Source organism: Periplaneta americana, chromosome 7, assembly GCF_040183065.1.
Source record: "Periplaneta americana isolate PAMFEO1 chromosome 7, P.americana_PAMFEO1_priV1, whole genome shotgun sequence".
NCBI lineage: Eukaryota > Metazoa > Arthropoda > Insecta > Blattodea > Blattidae > Periplaneta > Periplaneta americana.
In genome coordinates this window covers 90,036,694-90,058,234 of record NC_091123.1, presented here as the reverse complement: position 1 = coordinate 90,058,234, position 21,541 = coordinate 90,036,694, and the positions used below count along the sequence as shown (strand labels likewise).

At 39.0% G+C, this 21,541-nt stretch overlaps 1 protein-coding gene and 1 long non-coding RNA gene across 4 annotated transcripts in view; both read right to left on the bottom strand.

The window, feature by feature from the left end:
• sano (serrano) overlaps positions 1-21,541 on the bottom strand; it is a 699,118-nt gene that overhangs the window by 188,949 nt on the left and 488,628 nt on the right. For all 3 annotated transcript variants that reach the window (XM_069831023.1, XM_069831022.1, XM_069831024.1), the window contains one exon: positions 10,758-12,797. In XM_069831023.1, the coding sequence (XP_069687124.1) occupies positions 10,769-12,763 (1,995 nt within the window). In that variant the 5' untranslated portion in view covers positions 12,764-12,797 and the 3' untranslated portion in view covers positions 10,758-10,768. The remainder of the gene's footprint in view (positions 1-10,757; positions 12,798-21,541) is intronic.
• The window catches only part of LOC138703277 (uncharacterized), a 563,229-nt gene that overhangs the window by 188,949 nt on the left and 352,739 nt on the right, over positions 1-21,541 (bottom strand). The gene's annotated exons all lie outside the window — the stretch shown is intronic.

Sequence of the window (21,541 nt, the reverse complement as noted above, 5' to 3'; positions counted from 1 at the left end):
TATAACAGAAAGAAGCGTCAGAGATGAGATTTTTTAGGCCGTCAGCTGGCTAAATTCTCATGGACCAGAAAAGAAACGCACAATGTACATAAGAGATCAGCTTGGAATAACAACTTATTGGAAATATAGTCAACACATTTTGGATAATAGCAATCGCGATTACATGCTGTAGTCTGTCATTAAACTCAGTATTGAGAACAGGCTGAAGAAACCGTGGTAAAGGAAGATACTAGCAGGACATGGTATAGCTCGCGCAAGGAACGATTACCGAGAAACAATGGTGGCGTTACTGTCTGTTCTGACGTGTATATGTAGGCACGCCGAGGGAGCGAGAGTTGCGGGCCGATGGAAGTGCTGTCTCTTCCAAGAAGATGAACAGAGGGGGACATCGCCTTTGAAAATGAAGAGCGTAGCAAGAGAAAAATTCGAAGCGAATTAAACGCGCAACATTATGTTTACGATTAAAATAATGATATTTTGCGAGGGGAACGCTCCATCACTGCATAATAAAATAAACTCACTTGGAACAAGACACGTATTCACATGCAGTGGAACTGAAACTAAAACCGTAATGTAACTATCTCAATGCAAGACTGATTCTATCGATTCCGTTTCTCTTCCGACTGTATTCTTGAATATCATTCAAGTTATCTCGTGATCTTTCATGTCGCCCGCTCTTCCTTATTGAATTGTTTCGTTCGCATTCCTGTTGTCGGTAATCTCTGTTTGCGAGATCTATACTTCAGAAGTGACAGGGCTGGACGGACTGTATTTCTAAAGATAATAATGATAAGAATGACAGTTATGATAATAATTATGATGTAATAAATATAATGATAACGGTGACAAAGATAATGTAATGGTGGTGGTAGTGGTAGTGGTGACGACAATCATGATTGGATAAGAATGATAATAATTATGATGATTAGAATCGTCAGCTTTTTTGATTCTGAATACATACTACAAAACAATGATTTACGTAAGTGCTTCCTCTTGATCTTGATCACACGCTACATGCAAGTGTGAGAAGACATGAAGAGGAGGCCCGGCTTATAATGCAGTAGTTACGTTACTATAATTTCTGCTGAAGATTGCATTCCTGCGACATTGCGTGTAACCCCGTTACGAAGAGCCCAGGTCGTAACCAGGTGGGTGGAATATATAATCCTCTCAAAGAAACGAGTTCTTTGACTTACGCAACCTCCAGCGTCCACTGAGTGGGGAGAAAGTGAAGATATCAGAGAGAACCTCAAATGCCTCTCATTAAAAGTGAACATACCTTCATTAAACAATTATACAGGCAGAGAAGCACGGAGGAGTTCAATTTCATTCACAGCATAAATTTCACGAAAACATTTAATAAACACAAAACGAGAACCGAAACTTCTCGAAATTACTGCATTGCGATGAGGGATTAACAACAGAGAAAATGCCACTGACCTAGCAGGATAAAAACCACTTCAACATGGGATGAAGATTAATTGGCTATATCATCCACAACAGAGACGGCCCGCGGATAGCTAGTGACAAGACGTGCGCAGATGATGCACGGCATCAGATCAACTCACGCATAAACTATACAGTGCACTTCATGCGAGCGAATGATTATTTTCTTTATTGTAACGTTCATATTCGACCTACATTAACAGAAAAAATAGAAGGATTTGGTGGAAGGGAAATGACAGTGTCACCATGAACATGTACTTTCTAGTTAACCAACTCTTCTGTGTTTTACCTGATATAATTTCATTGTATTTCTTATATTATTATTTCTTGTATTATTATTTTGATATTCATCATTTTACTTTTGTTTACATATATTTGATTACTTAAATTAAACAATTAAATAATTATTTTAGTGTAGGCTTAAACTTGTAATATTACTTTTTAATTATTCAATGTAAACTCCACTCCTGGCCACAAGCTTTTGCTTCATCGGAAGTGCCAACTAAAAGTGTACCATTATTACCGTTCAAATAAAATTATTATTATTATTATTATTATTATTATTATTATTATTATTATTATTATTATTATATATAAACGTTATGACAAGTGATTTATGAAAAAAAAAGATTAGATATGCCATTTTGGACCTTAAAGTTAAAATAAATTTTGAAATTATACCTAAAAAATCCGATAAATGTAACAATGTGAACGAGTTCAGTGCTATTCACCAGGGGAGTCCGCATATTATGCTTAACTTACTTGGAAGAGTTTATTACAATCAGTGAGAGGAATGCAATGTATTAAAAAATAACGCTATTCAGCTGTGCCTTGACATGGTTGCAGACGCGTACACAATACATGTGTAACTATAATAAGTCAGTACAAGCTTGGCATCAGTAACAGATGAATAAATGACAACAATACAAGGAAATATTTTTTGTTAAAATAGTTAAAATTTCATTTTGAGGCTATGATTTTGTTTTCGGAAATTCCGACTTAAACTAAATCCAGAAAAATCACAGTCAATCATTGTGGGCCATTCACGTTTGTTAAGCACTATTACCATACCAAATTTGTCCCCGATTAAAACACACAGCACCGAAATTCCATTCAGTGAATCAGTAAAGAATCTAGGTATTTATATGGATAAAAGTTTAAATTGGAACATTCAAGTTGCAGAAACCTGCAAAAAGGTATTCACATTAATCCACTCGTTTAGACGATTGAAGAATTTTCTACCCTTTTCCATGAAAAAAAAGTTAGTGCAAACACTCGTGATGCCCCACTTCGATTACTGTGATATTCTGCTTACTGACCTAAGCGTTACTTCGGCGCAGAGACTACAACGTGTTCATAATACGAGTATGTGCGTCCGTTTCGTCTGCAATATTCGTCGGGCTGATCACGTAACACCATCCCTCGAAATGTTGTCCTGGCTCCGTCTAGAAGATCGTAGGAAAATCCACTGTCTTTCCCTTCTCTTTCACATATTGCATTTCTCCACTCCTGTCTATCTTGCGTCTCGTTTTCAAAATTTATCCACCCATCATAACCTAGACACACGATCACAACACTCCTCAATATTATCCATTCCCTCCCACCGAACATCCTCATATTCATCTTCTTTCACTGTGGCTGTTCCTCGACTTTGGAATTCCCTACCGAGTAATGTCAGGGACTGTCAGACATCAAATCAATTTAAGAATAGGCTAACGAGATATTTTTCTAACAATTATTGTCAACAATAATAGCAGTTTCAGGTTTCTCAATGTTTAATGGTTATATATATCACAGATAAATATCTAAATTATCTCATTATTTATTATTATTAGTATTATTATTATTATCATTATTATTATAACTATTTCTTACCAATGTTTATTATTGACACACTAACATTAGTTATCCAATTTTCATTATTTACTTTCATGTTGTTTTATGATCTAGATATTAATGTAATAACTATGTAAGCAAATGTATTTAATTAGAATTAGAGTCTGGCTGGGCGGAAGAGAAGGCCTACTGGCCTTAGCTCTGCCAGATTAAATAAATAAATTATTATTATTATTATTATTATTATTATTATTATTATTATTATTTTATTATGACCTTATTATATTTGAAGCTATAAAATCTTTAATTTTAAACTAGGATTAGATAGTAGTTAAATATAACATTTCAATTGCATAAAAATATTTTTTATTCAAACTATCCTAAATAAGAAGCAAATAAATGCAATCAGTTTCGATATAGAAAGAAATCCAAAACTTCATTTAACCTCATACTTTAATTATTACACTTAAAGCAACAATAAAGGATAATTTGTAGAAACAAAAGCCGCCCTAAATAAAGGTTCGATAGATCGGCCTACTAATCAATTCATAAAGAATAATAAGTAAACAAAACAATTTTGTGACACTTGGAAAGAAAAAGAAAAAACATTAAGATAAGAAAACGTTAGGAAATCATTTACAATAAAACTTTTGTTGGGTACAAATGATTACTAATTATAGCTAAGGATGATTTTAACAGTAGAGCATCGATTATTCGAATACCGACCATCCGAAACATCGGTTAACCGAAAGAGTTTCAGTCGGCAAATTCAAATTTGCGCGCGCGCCATGTTCAAGTTTCGCTAGCGCTGTTTGTGAGATTTAGCGGGAGGGGGAGGAGGGGGAAACGAGTCTCAATTCTGAAGCAAAAAAGAAAAATTTGGACTTCTTTTCCTGAACTTTAAGCATACTTCAATGGTCATGTTGAACTTGTCAAACTAGGCTAGTCAGTGCTCTGTATTATTTGTAAGACATGTCATACAAAATTTATATTGTATGTACAGTTTTGTGTTTAATATCAGTGTTTCTTTGTTTCATACTGCTCCTATGACACGGTACAATTTGTCTTCTTAAATGATTGGTTATCCGAAAAATCAGTTATCCGAATATCCCCCGTCCCCAATTGTTTCCGATAATTGATGCTCTACTGTAAATCCTAAACAATATTTACTGGATATTCCCTTGTACTTATATACTCGTACTTACACTGTACCTGCTGTTAATTGTCCCCTGATGTTTTGAAAGTTTTTTACTTCTTCTTTTAAATATTAGGGTAAAGTTGCCTATTTCCGTAATAGCTCTAATCCCGTGATACTTTTTTTTTAATTGAATGTCAATCAAAGCTTTGCCGTTCGACCATAGCGCCAAACATCTTTCTCGAAAGAGTGCATCTTTCGCCTACTTTTGAGTCATCGGTGAATTTTTTAGCAAGATACCCAACCCCGTGAAATTCAGTGAAAAAAACGTATCACGGAATTAGGCAACTTTACCCTACCTATATTGTTTTAATGCATTATTATTATTATTATTATTATTATTATTATTATTATTATTATTATTATTATTATCTTTTTCACTGGACATTCTTAAATCATACAGCAGATTGCATTTATGTAGGCTATTCTAATTCCATTAACGTAATTCCTGTACTGTACCCCAACCACGAGAAAGTCTCCAGGAAATGAGACGGAACGGGGTGATGCTGTGAATGAATGTTGATGTCATAAGATGTCAAAAGTCACACACGTGGGTACTCGTATCTCTATTGGCTATCTCTCAAAGCACAAACAATAACAATGATATACACATTTTTATACTACCCTAGTTACAAAATTAGATTACGGTTAATTTCCTGGTCTTTTAATCCCTCCATACAGGAAATAACATATGCAGGAGAGCGCATGATTTTTAAACTGACGTTATAACTCTAATATTATCTATCAACTTCGCTCCGATAGATGATGCAATAGTAAGCACATTCCTTTCGCAGTTTATCTCCTGGTTGGAGAACAGTATAGACGTTACACGAAATCATAAGATTTCCTCAAACCCTTGTCACTCCTTATCTAAACCCTTGCCACTTTAGAAATAAGTCATGGTAGCATAATTTATGTGTTTAGTCTGTATTGTTTTTCGTGTTTAGTTAGTATAATTTGTTTATGTGTTTAGTTTGTAAGTGTATAGTGTAAGCTCTCTTGGACTGGCTCCCCAAGTGTAGTAGACCTTCAGCTCACCCTGCACTCTCCTGCAGGAGGCCGTTGCCCTTATGGGATTTCAGGCTTTTCGTATTTCGTATTTAAGTCATTGAAAGTAACAGCACTCAAGCATGCCAACTAGGTACTATGCATTGTTCGATAACATCACACTAATGAAAACGACAAAGACCCTGGAATATACGATCGAAATACTCAAGTACGCCCTCAACACAGGGGCCGAATACAGGTCATACGTCCTCTACGATGGCGATAATATAACAACTTTCTATAGCGGCGAATCAATTCCTGTACTAACCGAAGAGGAATTTACAAAAGTCACCATTGACGAGCACATATTCGCAGTTCATGGTGACTACGAAGTAGATCAACAAATCGTTGATCTTCTGTTGACAATGATGGCAACATAAACCAGAGTGCCATTGTCCACTAGGCTACACACAATATCATACGTGTTCTTTTCTCTTATCCTTGCAATTCATATTTGTTTCATTATCTCTTATTTGTAAATCTCCAGTTATAAAATAAAAAAATACATCGATAAAAAATGACCATGCAAATATGATAACTTGTTCACTTAGGCCTAATCTTCTCTACTATAGACAGCTATTTCCCAGTCAATCAGCTATGACAATGATTTTTATGAGTTGAAAATTGATTTTCCGATGATTCTAACTACACAGGGTGCTATGCATAGACATTTCGCTAGCCCGCGCTATGAGCGTGCTAATCTAGCCCCGGCTATCGACTGATTACTTGTACAGGAGTCATGTCATGTCATGTCATGTCATGTCATGTCATGTCATGTCATGTCATGTCATGTCATATATCATATCATATCATTAAATATCATATCATATCATATCATATCATATCATATCATATCATATCATATCATATCATATCATATCATATCATATCATATATCACTAACACTCGTTATGAATACGAGAAACGTTAGTTCGCTGATCATCCACCGGAAGCCCGCGCTAAGAATGTCTATGAATATGGCCCACAGTAGCTAGCCCCTTTGGTATCTCTGTTGTCATAGACTAACATAAGTCTACTATGACCTCTGATCTCAGTTCAAATCTCGACGATGCCGGAATTAATTTGTGGACAAAGAAAAAGTTGTTAAGGTTGTTTGTTGAGGTTTTCCCGTTTTTCCGTCTTCATTCCATAACATTCTGCACAATTTCCCTTTCAATATAAATTTCGTCCCAAAATGTAGGGCACTTCTTGTGTTCGCGTTGACGCCGAATCGGCCATGATTGGTATTACTCGTGGTTTGTCCAAATACTGGTGGATGTCGGTGGTAAGACCATTCCAAGATCTGCATGCGAAACAGACGAATTGAACCATATAAATGATATACAATGTACACTGTGTCCGTAAAGTCATGGTGTAGTTTTGAACGGTCACACGAAACCAATGAAACAGAATAGAAATGTGAACCTTCACCAAATGAAATAAAATCTCTCCAACTTTGCATATACCTGTTCAGTGTGGATTACAATGAAACTGACTCTGATCAGAATATTTCAAAAGTAGAACATACAGAATTTAAAATATGAATACATGTACGACTATTTCTTTCCCTCTAATGTGTACGCTGTAGGCCTACCACAGGTTACTGGTCTGATCTATATTTCGGCCTTTCCCATTCACAGTTCCTGAAGAAAAAATAATGGAGCAGAAATACTCGCAACGGGAAAGCAGTAGAGCTGCGAAAAAGGAATCTGGATAATATGATCGTTAACAATGAGTGTCACTTGCATGCCACTGTTTATTACGTAAAAACTAATTTAAGCATTTCGACATACACCTACAAATTGAAAATTCTTCTTCAAATTACAAGCAATATTATATTTCTAAAAGATTTTATAATTGAAAACGAATACGAGTAGCTGGAACAATGGGACTGATTCTAAACCGTTTAAGGATGTATTAAAACGTGTTTTAATGGCTTCTCCAGTTCCATTACGTAACATGTAATAAGATTGAATACCAAAACTTTTAACTACAGGAATTTATACAGTCACAAGGATACAGTTACATAAAAAGGTTTTTTTTAAAAGAGGAATGCCACTTACTGCAAGAATTCACTTGTTCGGTGAAGGGAATGAAACAGTCGAGTAATGTGCTTGTTAAACAATTTTATCTACATTACAAAAATGAAAGGATGCGCCTTTACTTACAGCACGAGACTTGTTGCAATGTAACTTTCATCACATGGAAATAGCGGGTTTGTATAAGGCGCTTGTACCCAGATCCTTATTGAACATCGTCATGAAATTCCTTTTTATTTTTTGTTCGTGTGAGATCTCCACTGAAAAAGTTAATTAACTTATTATACTGGTGAACGAACTATCGGACCGACAGTAATGTTGTACGGTTATTAATTTTTTGGGGTGAGCGAAAAACATTTATGCAGAGAACTATGCGCTTGTAAACAAAATTTGACTATTTCTCTTATATACTAATTCACCAATGGATGTAAGAATCCTCTGAACTACAATCACAGCAATAGGTCTACCTGACTACAATATTGTTGATTTCATATTATCCCTTTTGTTATGTCGCTGATGATTGACAATAATTGTTTGCATAAATCAAAGAGAAATTCGTAATTTAATTATAATTCCAGACTTAATTTATCAATATCAATTTCCTCAACATAAAGCCCAACTAACAAATTTACTTTTAGTCTACGGGATGTCACATCCATAATTATTGTATTTAATACTGAAGACCCCGGGACTATGTGGTATTTTCCCTCAACCCATTAAGAGCAAATGCTGGATAACTTTCGACGCTGCATTGCCACCTTCATTTCACCACCGCAGTTGATAAAGCGTCCTAAAATAAATAATTAAAGACATAATTCAGTCCATTCATCATCGAAGAGTTTGATCAAGGGACAAGGGGTTGCCTGTTGGAAACCTGGATACTCAACGAATCCTCTTGTAGCCAGCTGGTGTGACTTGCTTAATTTCATTGACATCTCGTACAAGAACTCCACTGCGCACACATAAATGAGGTACATTACAAGATCGTCTAGTCGCTTCTAAATGGGAAATTAATTGATAAGATTTCTCAACAGAGAAAAAGAGCTTCGGTCCCAACAGATTCTATTAAATTCTTGCTGGGGACAGCCACTTTGGTTTAGATTTTCTGTAAGTATTTTGTTTCTTCAGCCATTCTCATTAATCATAGATTCATTTTCTCTATTCATTCACGTCATCAACTATAGCAATCTGGGTAGCTTAGCACTTAAATGCAAAACATTTACTGATGTATAACTCATTTAATTTAAAATTAGGTAACGAAAGTAAATTCTCTCAACACACATTCACTTTGCTTTTCATATTAGGCTCATAGCCTGTCGAGCTTCACATATTCATCCATCTATTCCTTGGCTTCCAATACTCCTTTCAGATGACTTTTATTTTAACATTTTATATAGAATTATTTTTTCTGACATTCTTTCTAAATGTAACTTCCTATTTTCCTTGTACCTATTCGTATTAATTTTGTACCGATTTTTCTGTTAGTTATATTTAATTCTGTTCTAATGTACTTCATTGCATAATCTGTCGTTCCTTGTGCAGCCTTTAACTGCTCGTAAGAAACTCATTTCTGCAGTTTGAGTTTTATTTATAGGCCTATCTTTTTTTTTCTTTGTGTCCATGTGTCAACTTTCTTTTTATAGGCTACAACCACATTTTTCTTTTAACTGTTGGATCCTATGAGTTAGGTATTCCTTTAAAAAATTAAATGGATGGTTTATTTAACGACGCTCGCAATTGCAGAGGTTATATCAGCGTCGCCGGTGTGCCGGAATTTTATCCCGCAGGAGTTCTTTTGCATGCCAGTAAATCTATTGACATGAGCCTGTCGTATTTAAACACACTTAAATGCATCGACCTAGGCCGGTATCGAACCCGCAACCTCGAGCATAGAAGGCCAGCAATATACCAACTACGCTACCGAGGCCGACGGTATTTCTTTATCTTGATCATATGTTATTTCGCAGTCGACACACTTAAAATATATCACTTGTTCTAAAACTTGACTTTGTAATAGGCCTATACTATTTTCGATCTGACTGGGGCCTTTCCTTTAAAAGACAGAATCGAATGGATAGTGTAGAGTGGAAAGAAATTGGTAAAGTAGAAGGGAAGAGGAGAACTCTAGGAAAATTCTCATCCTCCGAACTTGTCCGCAATAAATATATCACTTCACTCAAAGCCACGGATCGAACTTCAATTGACAGAATAATAATTCCACATTCTGAGACAGGCCAACCGGAGGAGTTACCATCACTGTAAATTCAGCTAAAGAAGAATAATGAAGACGTAAACTACGAAGCCAACTTATGAAATGCTTCAGTTTTCATGAAGGAAAATTCCCTCCCACTTTATTAGTCCTGCATGAGTCAATTTCGTTCATCTTCTTTGATTATTCTTCTGTAATTAGTAAGGGAGGCGAACTCGTTATCAAAGTGACAAGAACGCAAGCGCATCTTCGTCTTGTGTAAGCTCATCTGTCTTTGTGTTTGTCATGCGTAAAAAGATTTTCTTGACCTCGAGAGTAAGTCTCACACAGTCACACAATTGCATTCTTTTTACGTAATGTGTCAGATGCCAGGGAGGTTATGAATATGATGTATTTGATAGGAGTGCCATTAAAAAATACCACATACGAGGAAAACCCCATATTTTGCTCAAAGTTCAATCGTAGATAATGACGTCGTTTTCCTTTCATGTGTGTAGTCGAAACAGTATTGAATTCTGTGAAATAACAGTTCTTGAGCAAAACCTGCATCTGAGACGCTCTTTTAGCAGTTGTAGTACACTTTAAAGTCTGACAATTACGATCCGCAAATCATAATGTAAAACGTAAAAAGTGGTAATGAAGTGATAAATTTATTTTGCTACGGAAGTAGCTAAGCAATGAAGCGGATAAGCGGATTTTAAAAAAGAAAGTGGTGTAAAGAAAATGATGTGTTCATTCCTTACTAGTAAACTATCGCTCTCTGGATTCAGTATAAATTATTGAAAAATGCGGCAAATTGAAACCTCAGATGCGTATTATCATCATCCTACTATTTAAATTTTGTGCTCTTATTACATTACCTGCTCCCATTACAACATTTGAGATTCATCTCAATGATTTGCACTGGAATACGAAGGAGATTCCTTAGAACCAGACTCTGTGGAGTTCAAACATGCAGACAAGCATAGTCAGGGCGTGTACATACCTGACACTACATCACAGATAGAGGGTGCCTATGCGCTTCTGGCCGCTCAAAGTCAGCTTGTTGCCACTGGTCTTGCGGTGAACTCCCGGCTCCAACTTGGTGGGTTTTGACTTGCGCTCCGCCACATTTGCGTCGTGGTGGGCTGGTGGAGGTACTCCGACGCCCCTGAGCTCCCATACCAAATTAGTGAGCGATCGTGGGCGACTAAGTCTGCGAGATCTCTTCTCGGGCAACTTTGCTCCGGCACCAGAATCGCCTGATGTCCGGCCTCCGGAGTGACTTGAGTCGAGCGTTCCGTCCAGCTCCATGGCCTGCTGCAAGTTGCTGAGCGACTTGTAGCGGATGTTGAAGAGCGGAGAGCTCGCTTTGGTTACGGTGCCCGGCGCCACAGTCGCCGCGGCCGCTGACGCTACCGTCGTCGGGGTGGGAGGTTGCTCCTTCAGCGGGGACGTGCTCTTCTGGCGGAACAGGCGTCCCCGCTGCGTGTTGCCGTTCTTCACGTACAGCTTGGTGAGGGCCGTGCCGGATTTGGGCTTCTCCTTGCTGGCGGACGCCGACGGCTCTTTGGCGCCGCGGCGCGTGCGCTTCTCCGCCTTGTTCTGCGTGGCCTGCGCCTGCTGAAGCTTCTTGGTCGGGATGGTCTCGATGGGCGGCGGTTCCGGCTTGATGTCGTCCGCCGACGGCAGAAGTGCTATGTGCCCGGGAGTGGAGCTCGGCGAGTGCGGCGGCGAGCTAGTCGGTTCCAGAGGCGCTGTCGGCGACGTCGCTTGGGTGTCCGCAAATGGAGAGCGAATGTTTTTGGGAAGAGGGGCGAAGCCGCGGACGTAGTCGTAGATCTGGTCGATCTCGTCGTAGTCGTCGGCGTGCGAGTTGGGCACGCGGTTCTCGTCGCGGCTGTGACTGTGGCTGTGACTGTGGCCGTAGTTGTGGTGGTGATGGTGGTGGTGGTGGTGGTTAGCGGAGTCCGAGGAGGCACTCCTCCGCAGGAAGTATCCCGTCTTGATGACGGAGCTCTGATTGCTTACACGCAGGGCCTTCGAGTCGCCCAGCTTGCCGTCCAGCACGTGGACGCGGTCCGCCACGTCGGACACCAGGCGAGTGCACTTTTCCACGAGTCGCTGGAACTCCTTGAGGGCCCTTAGCTGTTCGTCGTTGCGCGTGCGCTGCAGTTTGAGTGGCGCGGCGAGAGGAAGCGCGATCACGGCGCCCGTCTCCTTCTGCAGAGGAAGCGCGAACACGTGCTCCTCCTCGAAGGTGGAGAGGAGGCGCAGCTCCGGCACGAAGTGGTTGGGGCTTTTGAGGCCCCGCGGCGGAGTACCGTGCACCAAGCGCACGGTGAGAGGCATGCGCTTGCTCAGCAGGTTGCGCGCCGTGTGCACGCCGCTGATGTTATCCTCGCGGGCCAGTGCACTGAAGCGTCCGCGTTGATCCATGCCGAGAAGAACCGTGTCGCCCCGCGAGTCCAGACACCGGAGGTAGCGCCCCTTCGCGCCTCCACCCAGCTGTACCTCTCCCGACGGTACGAGCGTCTCCCCGGCGGCCACCGTGCGCGCACCATCCGCCGTGACGCCGCCATCCTCGTCGCAGCGCGCCACGATGACTCGCAGCGGATCGCGCACCAGGCAGCCCGCTTCCAGGCGGCGTCGTGCCAGCTCGGCCACGCTCTCAATGCAGCGCACGGCGCGCCCTTCCTCGCTCAGCAGCTCGAAGTAGCCGGGGTATGTGTCGGGGATGGCAAGCCGCGGCCCCACGGCGGCTACCCTGCGGCCCTCCTTCAGTTTGACGGCCTGGGCGGCGATCTTGTGGCGGCGTCCGGCCGACACCAGCAGCGCCGTGGACTGCAGGCCGGGGCTGGGCAGCGTCGGCACGCCCAGGCCGCCGTACTGGCCTTTGATGATCTTCACTACGGCAGGCAGCTTGTGCTTGGCGACGAACTCGCGCAGATAGTGGCCCTCGTCTGCCCAGCGGGCAGCAGCCACCACGATCTGTCCATCCGTGGCCGCCATGTCTTCACCTCACGAGCAACCCCTCTGGTACCATCTGCAGCATAAGACATCATACACTGTCACCAATGTGTTGCTATGAATATTCTATTCTACAAAACAATATGGTTAACTGTCAGCTAATGTTCTGCATTGTGACGCTGAAATCAAGAGCATACAAAATAAAATGAATGACTTTGTACTAGAAAGATCAAAACTGTCGTCCACACCTGTGGAGTAACGGTCAGCACGTCTGGCCGCGAAACCAGGTGGCCCGGGTTCGAATTCCGGTCGGGGCAAGTTACCTGGTTGAGGTTTTTTCCGGGGTTTTCCCTCAACCCAATAGAGCAAATGCTGGGTAACGTTCGGTGCTGGACCCGGGACTCATTTCACCGGCATTATCACCTTCATATCATTCAGACGCTAAATAACCTAGATGTTGACACAGCGTCGTAAAATAACCCAATAAAATAAAAATCAAAACTGTCAGTTCCACATCGAGAAGAATGAGCGCACTTAGAAGCTATTAAACATCTCAGTACTTTGTTTAATGTTTCTCTTTAGATTAAATATAAAACTTAGTCGGTATTTACAATATAAAACAGATTTCTTGCTAAGAATGTGAACTAGGCCTACAGGAAAGTACACTGGTTATTAATATATGTATATAGGATATTTCGCTTGCAGGAAACACCGAGCTAATTGCTCACTGCATACAAGACAATAATACAATAATTAATTATGTAGGTCTACAAATAAGACCTTGCAATTCCGAGATTTAACTGCAACACGACTTCTGCAACACCGTCAATAAGCTCAGTTCGTCTGTAGGAATTGCAAGAGACAGATTAGAAGAAAAAAACAAATCAAATGCTGCAATTGTTTCAGAACTTCGTGGTTAAAAACAATGGCATGTACGCGCATCATAGGATCCTCCGTTTTTAAAAACAGCGGTGAGCGCAGACGTGTACTGTGAAATCATCGCCACAGTGTATATAGTAAAGAGTTAGACGACACTGAGCTACGGCATGGTTATTTACAGCAAGATTCGGCGAAAAGTGACACGTCCAGATGTATATGAGAGATCTAGCCAGCTTCTTCGATGATCCAATAATCTCAATAGGTCTATGACCATCAAGGTCACCAGACTTCTTTTGGAGCATGCTGAAGAGAAAGGTCTATGCTAATAAACTGCGAGAATCTAAGAATTGAAAGAAAATATCACTGCTGCAATTGGCGAAATCAACCATGCTACGCCAATTGACACGTTTGGAAACATGGAACGCCGGATTGTTTTGTGCTTGGCGAAAGGAGGCAACCACTTCCAGCATAAGGTGTGATAGGATATCGCACTGCTAGTAAAATACTGTCGTATGTAGAAAATCACATAGCCTCTTACTTTCGTAATTTTTTTCCAACACTATTTTGCTGGTTGGAGGTATTGTATTGTTATTTTAAAACTCTTGTATATCCTTAAATATCAGTTCTATCAAAATTTTGCCTCGAATAAAAATGATCGGAAATGATTTTTAAAGAAACTTTTGTTATGTAGCATTTTTTACAAAAATCAATAATAAGCGAGATATTTCGATTTATTTAATTCAGGCCCCCTTATAACCCCGCTTCCAGCAGGGAAACATGCTGTATATATTCCTTAAGATTACAGATTTAAATTCAAATACAAGCACAGCTATAGTCAGGTTATACGATCCCTGGGTATCTGAGCTTCAATTGGTGCATAGATTTTTTCCGCCGTTATCTACTGTACAGTACATAATCATGCTGAAGATTCTTAAAAATGCGCCTTTCTGTGTGATTCCATTCCCCAGAATTATTGTCCGAAACAGGTAATACGATCCGACTAAACATATATCTCAGTCATTTACAGTAGCTATGTCAATGAAGCTGAATCATCGAAAATTCTCTTTTTCATAGGGGTACGGACAGTCCTTTTCAATCAGACTGGCTTTTTCCTCAGATTCTCTGTCATTCTCTTACCGTGTCTGGGATCATACAGGATATCAAAGACGAGCATGCTCCAACTTCACACATTTATTCTTTCTTAAAGATAACGTTAATCCCACAACAAAAATGAAATAAATTAGGAAAGTCTTATGGAATCTTTCAGGAGGCTCAAATAGGTTTTGCATGCGTATGTAGAAATACTCGTTTGTTCACAGAAAGAAGAGTACGATGTACAGCCACAGTCTAGTAGCGATAGTAGCGATCCTAATGGTTAGCAACTATCTATGGATGCATATTTCCTATGTATTGAAATTCGTGGCTGTATATACTAGACTGTCGTACAGCAATAATTACAATAGAGATAATAGCGCGACTGCATTTTTTTTTCAGAACCCAAAGCTGCAAAAGTGTATCCTCTGAATGGCACACATAAAAGTGCCTTTAGAAGTATGGTTATACGGACAAGTTAGTATAAAGTTATGAGTTAGAGTTATTTTACGACGCTGTATCAACATCTAGGTTATTTAGCGTCTGAATGATATGAAGGTGATAATGCCGGTGAAATGAGTCCGGGGTCCAGCACCGAAAGTTACCCAGCATTTGCTCGTATTGGGTTGAGGGAAATCCCCGGAAAAAACCTCAACCAGGTAACTTGTCCCGACCGGGAATCGAACCCGGGCCACCTGGTTTCGCTGCCAGACGCGCTGACCGTTACTCCACAGGTGTGGACTATGAGTTAGAATTTATAAAACAGTTATATTACCGGTTGTTCTGTATGGTTCTGAAACTTGGACTCTCACTTTGAGGGTCGAACGGAGGTTAAGGATTAAGGCTGTTCGATAATAAGATGTTAGGAAAATATTTTGGGCTAAGAGGAATGAAGGAGAACATCCACAAACGATTAGGGAAAACACGGAAATTTTACTTCAAACAAGTAAAGTGATAGATTTGGAAGTAAACCTCGAAAAGACGAAGTATATAATTATGTCTCGTGACCAGAATATTGTACGAAAGGGAAATATAAAGATTGGAAATATATCCTTCGAAGAGGTGGAAAAATTCAAATATCTTGGAGCAACAGTAACAAATATAAATGAGAATAGGAAGGAAAATAAACGCAGAATAAATATGGGAAATGCCTGTTATTATCCGGTTGAGAGTTTTTGTCATCTAGTCTGCTGTCAAAAAATCTTAAAGTTGGAATTTATAAAACAGTTATATTACCGGTTGTTCTTTATGGTTGTGAAACTTGGACTCTCACATTGAGAGAGGAACAGAGGTTAAGGATGTTTGAGAATAAGGTTCTTAGGAAAATATTTGGGGCTAAGAGAGATGAAGTTACAGGAGAATGGAGAAAGTTACACAAGGCACAACTGCACCCATTGTATTCTTCACCTACCATAATTAGGAACATTGAATCCAGACGTTTGAGATAGGCAGAGCGTGTAGCACGTATGGGTGAATCCAGAAATGCGTACAAAGTGTTAGTTGGGATACCTGAGGGGAAAAGGACCTTTGGGGAGGCCAAGACGTAGATGGGAGGATAGTATTAAAATTAATTTGAGGAAGGTGGGATATGATGCTAGGGACTGGATTAATCTTGCTCAGGATAAGGACCGATGTTGGGGTTATGTGAGGACGGCAACGAACCTCCGGGTTCTCTAAAAGCCATTTGTAAGTAAATAAGTGTAAAGTTGTTAAATAAATAGTCCAAAAATCATGATTCCTAATTATGATAATGTATCATCGTAAGTATCACCAGAACCACAGTCGCACGATCGTTCGATATTAATACTAATCCGCTGGATTTTTAACTCCTGTAACTAAACAGTCCTTCACTAAAACCTCCAAGTACATGTTCAATAGCTAGGCGATGAAGGTCAATGCCTTACTCTCCTCCCCATTCCACTTTCCTCTGACGTTGTTCTCCTATCCTGACTTTGACTCGTTTCATATAAAGATTAGCCTACTGAACAGCCTGTTCTCTGTCCAATCAACACTATTTTCTTTGGTTTACTCCACTTCACTGTATCAAATGGCTTTTCAAAGTCAACAAATATACACTTCCTTACTTTTCACTAGTTTAGCTTTCGCCGACTTTTCGCAGCAGTCCCATTTCCTCTCTCGTATCTTTTCCTGAACCCTCTTTGCTCTTCTTCCATCTCTCCTTCCATCTTTCAATATAAACGTCGATTCAGTATTCGCGGAAGAACCTTCGCTGAGTCAGGGAAATCTTTGCTGAAGAAATAAGGCAATAAGATATATTTTTTTCGTGGTACTCCCGTTTCTGATTTCATAATTTAACCAATTCTCTAACGACCGCTGAACTTGCTAACAAAACGTTCATGTAATGGGAAAGACTTTATATTAGCCAGGCAAGAATTTCAGTATTCGAAAAAATTTACTCATGCGAAAACGACCTAAATTTCTCAACTGCATCATTAGAAACAAATGGTGAACTTATGGATAAAAATTTGGCGCTCTGAGGTTCGATTATCGGAAGGAAAGTGAAGACTGGCTTATCTCCCGTTATTCTAATGTTTATCCTACGTAATTTGAAATCTTTGGTCTGCTTCATGTTGATGTTACGAACTGGGATTGGCGCTACATAGCGTATAAAGGTATATTATTATTTATTTATTTATTATTATTATTATTATTATTATTATTATTATTATTATTATTATTATTAAGCACATTGCTAAAATCATGTGGGTAATTTGCGTTAAGATTTTACTTGTTCAGCACATAAAACTAATCCATCACAGATAGCCTACTTCGAAATCTTCCTTTGAAAAGATTTAAGTTGCATTACAGGGCCAAAATAAGCTAAGAGTAGAATAGTCTATCTCAAAGCGCCTTCACGTACTTTTGTTACGCGCGGCAGGCTTTTAATAAGAGCGTATAATTTGCGGTTACGCGTAAAGAAATGTTCACAAATCGCTCTAATCATTTTCTGGAACTGTGGGCAGTTAAAGAGAAGACGTGACCACTCAAGTGTGAACCATATTAAATGTTGGCAAGCCAGTAGAGTTTGGGAATAAAAGGGTTTATGGGTGCACAAGAAGAAAGGAAACCTTCATTTATTACCATGACCGATCCATTCTAAATTTGGAATGCGGGACGCAAAAACTATGGTTTTAAACACACACGAAATTAACGTGTTAATCTATAGTGTGTTGCTACATGTGCACTTTATCAGGACACACTGTTGAAAGTAAATTTTATTCCCAAGGTACAAACCTTTAAGTGTACATCTAATAATTGAATCACAACATAGGAATAGAGGTGTATTGGAATATCGAAAATCAAATACTAGAAGTACAGGACATACCTGCCTGCTATCGTGCTTCTCGATGTGCTTTTTGGAGTAGCACCGCACAGATTTCATTGAACAAAAGATAAATTAAATTGTTACTTCAGAAACTACACGCAATCACATTTCTGTCCAAAATCGATTCCATCGATCGACAATACTAATCGAGGACCAACAAAAATGGTTATTCCTTACGTACACGTTTCTTATTCTGAATGTTTAAATTCTCATTCTTATGTTTCTGTTCACACCAGACTGTTATGACCACGTATAAGTTTAATATTTGAATAGGTTATTTGAGAAATCACACAAGTCCATTTTCAGCCAAAACGAGTCCATCGTGTTTCTGACGTTAATAGGCCTACATGTATATGCACTTCTGTATGAGAAAGTAGATACACTCGTATTCGCCTTGTTTTAAGCGATTACATCATGACATTTCCCTGAAAAGAATGAAATCAAAAGATTTTATGAAGATATATTTTTCTGGTGTAGTCTTAAGAATCTGTAATCTGGGACTTCAATAAGATATCAGTGTTTTCATTTTTAAAATTTTCAGAATTTTTCTTTTCATATGGTAATATGAAGGACAAAATACATACGTACTAAATTTGTACATAAATTGCTTTCCTTCTCATTAACTTACAAAACACATATAAAATGTTATCATTTTTTACTGAAAACATTTCGGGTATTTGAGAAACAACGTATGTCCAAGAACGTTAGGGAAAATACAGGATGTTAAAAAAAAAGTACCCAATATTTTAGGAGGTGCTAGTATGCATCAAAATAAAAGAATCATGTCTAATGAAGATGGATCCTACAACACATACTTTTTGAGATCTGAACACTTGTTCATAGGAGGTGCTCAATGTGACGTCCATTCATGGCAATGCATTCCTCTGCCCTTCGGCGTAAGGTATCACGCACTCTTTGAAAGTGACCTGGTTGATGTTGATAATCAAAAGTTTAGGGGATTTAGATTTGAGGAACGAGCAGGCCAAGGTGTGGGGCCTCCCCAATCAATCCAGCGGTCAGGTGTTCACACTCATTGCGGAAAAAAATGTGCTGGTGTGCCATCATGCATGAACCACATCTGTAGCTTTTGCTGACATGGCACATACTTCAGCAAGGTAGGCAATACGTTAATAAGAAAGTCCTGATAACGATCTCCAGTTAATCTCTGTGGTAGCACGTATGGCCCTTAATCTATGGCCAAGAACGCCTGCCCATACTTTGATTGAGAATCAGTGCTGATGCCTTGTTTCTTCAACTGCATGGGAATTTCCACTAGCCCACATATGCTGATTACAAAAATTCACAACACCATCTGTGCTGAACCCCGCTCATATCCGCAACCAAACTCTTCTTTTCAGTATTCCTTGCGACATATCAGTATTCCATTCCAGGGATATCAACTACGGTATGATTATCTGGTAACCTGCTAAATTGTGGAGCAGAAAAATGCATTGCTATAAACGGACGTCACATTGAGCACTTCTTATGAACAAGTGTTCAGATCTCAGGACGTATGTGTTGTAGGACCCATGTTTATTAGATTTTTTTGTTTTGATGCATACTTTCACCTCCTAACAAATTGGATACTTTTTTAAACACCCTGTAAAAGTAAAAGTTTCTGTAAAATACTTAAAAGTACTACAATTCATACGAAAAATCTACCCAAAAAAGATAAGAACGTACACTCAATAGCCTATTTATAAGTTGCAGACTTTTTTTTTTTTTTACAGTTTTCTCAAAACTTACAACTAAGGACATGTGTAGTTTATCAAATAACCAGTTCAATTGTAAATGCAGTCTTACAGAATAGGAATGTATTATTTCTCCTGTCACTCCTTATTCTGTTTTTCCTTCCATTTCCTGTGTGCTTTCGTCAGCAGCGGTTAATCAGGTACGCAAAGCCCTTGATTGGGGCGGGTCCTATACATCCGCAAGGCGGCAGGCGTCATGACTCCCTCCTCCCGGTGTTACGCCACGGCTACGACGGCCACGACAAATCAACCAGAGGACTTGGGAAATCTCAGTCATTGCATTATAAACGGTGGCGGCAGCAGGGGACGACCTTTGACCGATTGATCAAGCACTATAAGAGTCCGTGACAAGAATCACGCCACACCCGAATTGAATTCACTTGAGATTGCGGAAATGACCCGCTCAACCTAATTTGAACAGAAATTGATAATAGGGGTCACAATGATGCAGAATCATGAAAGATTCCCTTCACATTAACCCAGCGACATTACACGAAGAGCTCGGCTGGGGCTTACAATTATACACCTCTGGTGAATGTGATATTCTTTACAAAGGTGCTTCTCGTAACGTTCTGCACGTATGCACGTGTGCGGAATACACATTCAGAATTAGCTGAGTTGTGATCATTCTTTAACTAATCATGCATTCATGATTATCTGTGTCAGGAATGAATTCCTCCCAGAGCTATTATGTATTCCTTTCGTAAGGTAACTTTTTGCGTGATTGACATCCCAAAAAGAAAGAAGTCAATGATTTTCATCTTCTACTTCATATCTCCATATCTTTATATTGTTTATCTATTCTTCTATATCCTACTACTGGTCTTAAAAACCTTATTTCAGCTACCACTATGTGTTTGTTTCTTTTCATCAATATCCAGCATTCAGATCCGTATAATAAAGAAGATATGGATGATACTTCATAAAATGTTCTTAGACAAGAGTATAGTTCATCGCCCAGTATATTTAATATTCATATGGACGACATTATTAGACGATGGAAAGAAGAGATAAATTTAGGAATACAATTAAACCCCGGGTGTGGAAATATAAACACAATAATATTTGCTGACGATCAAGTTATCATACAAAAGTGCGAAAAAGACTTACAGCATGCAATAATATGTCATCTAAGCCACATATGAAAGCAATACAATTTTAAAATCTTACACCAAAAGACAAAAGTAATGGCATTATGGGGTTAGGTACAGCTTATAGCAGTAAAATTTTGGAAATATTCAACTTTTTTTTTTCCATCCATTATTGTATCTTATACAACAATGAAAATTAGTATGTGTAAAACACTGTCCTTCTGCTATATGAGAAAAAATATTGTTATGATTAAAAAAACTTATATATATATATATATATATTTTTTTTTTTTCAAAATTCAAAATGGTGGCAGTTCACTGTGCAGTGATGAAGCGTTTCCCTCATAACTAAAAACTATTCAACATTCACTGATGAAATTTTTTCTGTGTATTTATGAATGGCATGTCTACAAAATGATGCAAAATCACTTCTCTACCTTTATAGATTGTCTGATAAAAATAAATTCATTTAAAAACTGATGAAATATCAGTATTTTCTTCTAACACAAAATAAAAAAAAATATTATTTGTTAACGAATGTAGTTGAAAGAGCATGATATTGTAAACATGAGTTTCAGCAATAAAATAAAAGAGAGAGAACATGAAAAAGTTAACAAGTTTATGAGTTATGAGGAAAACGCTTCATCACTGCACAGTGAAC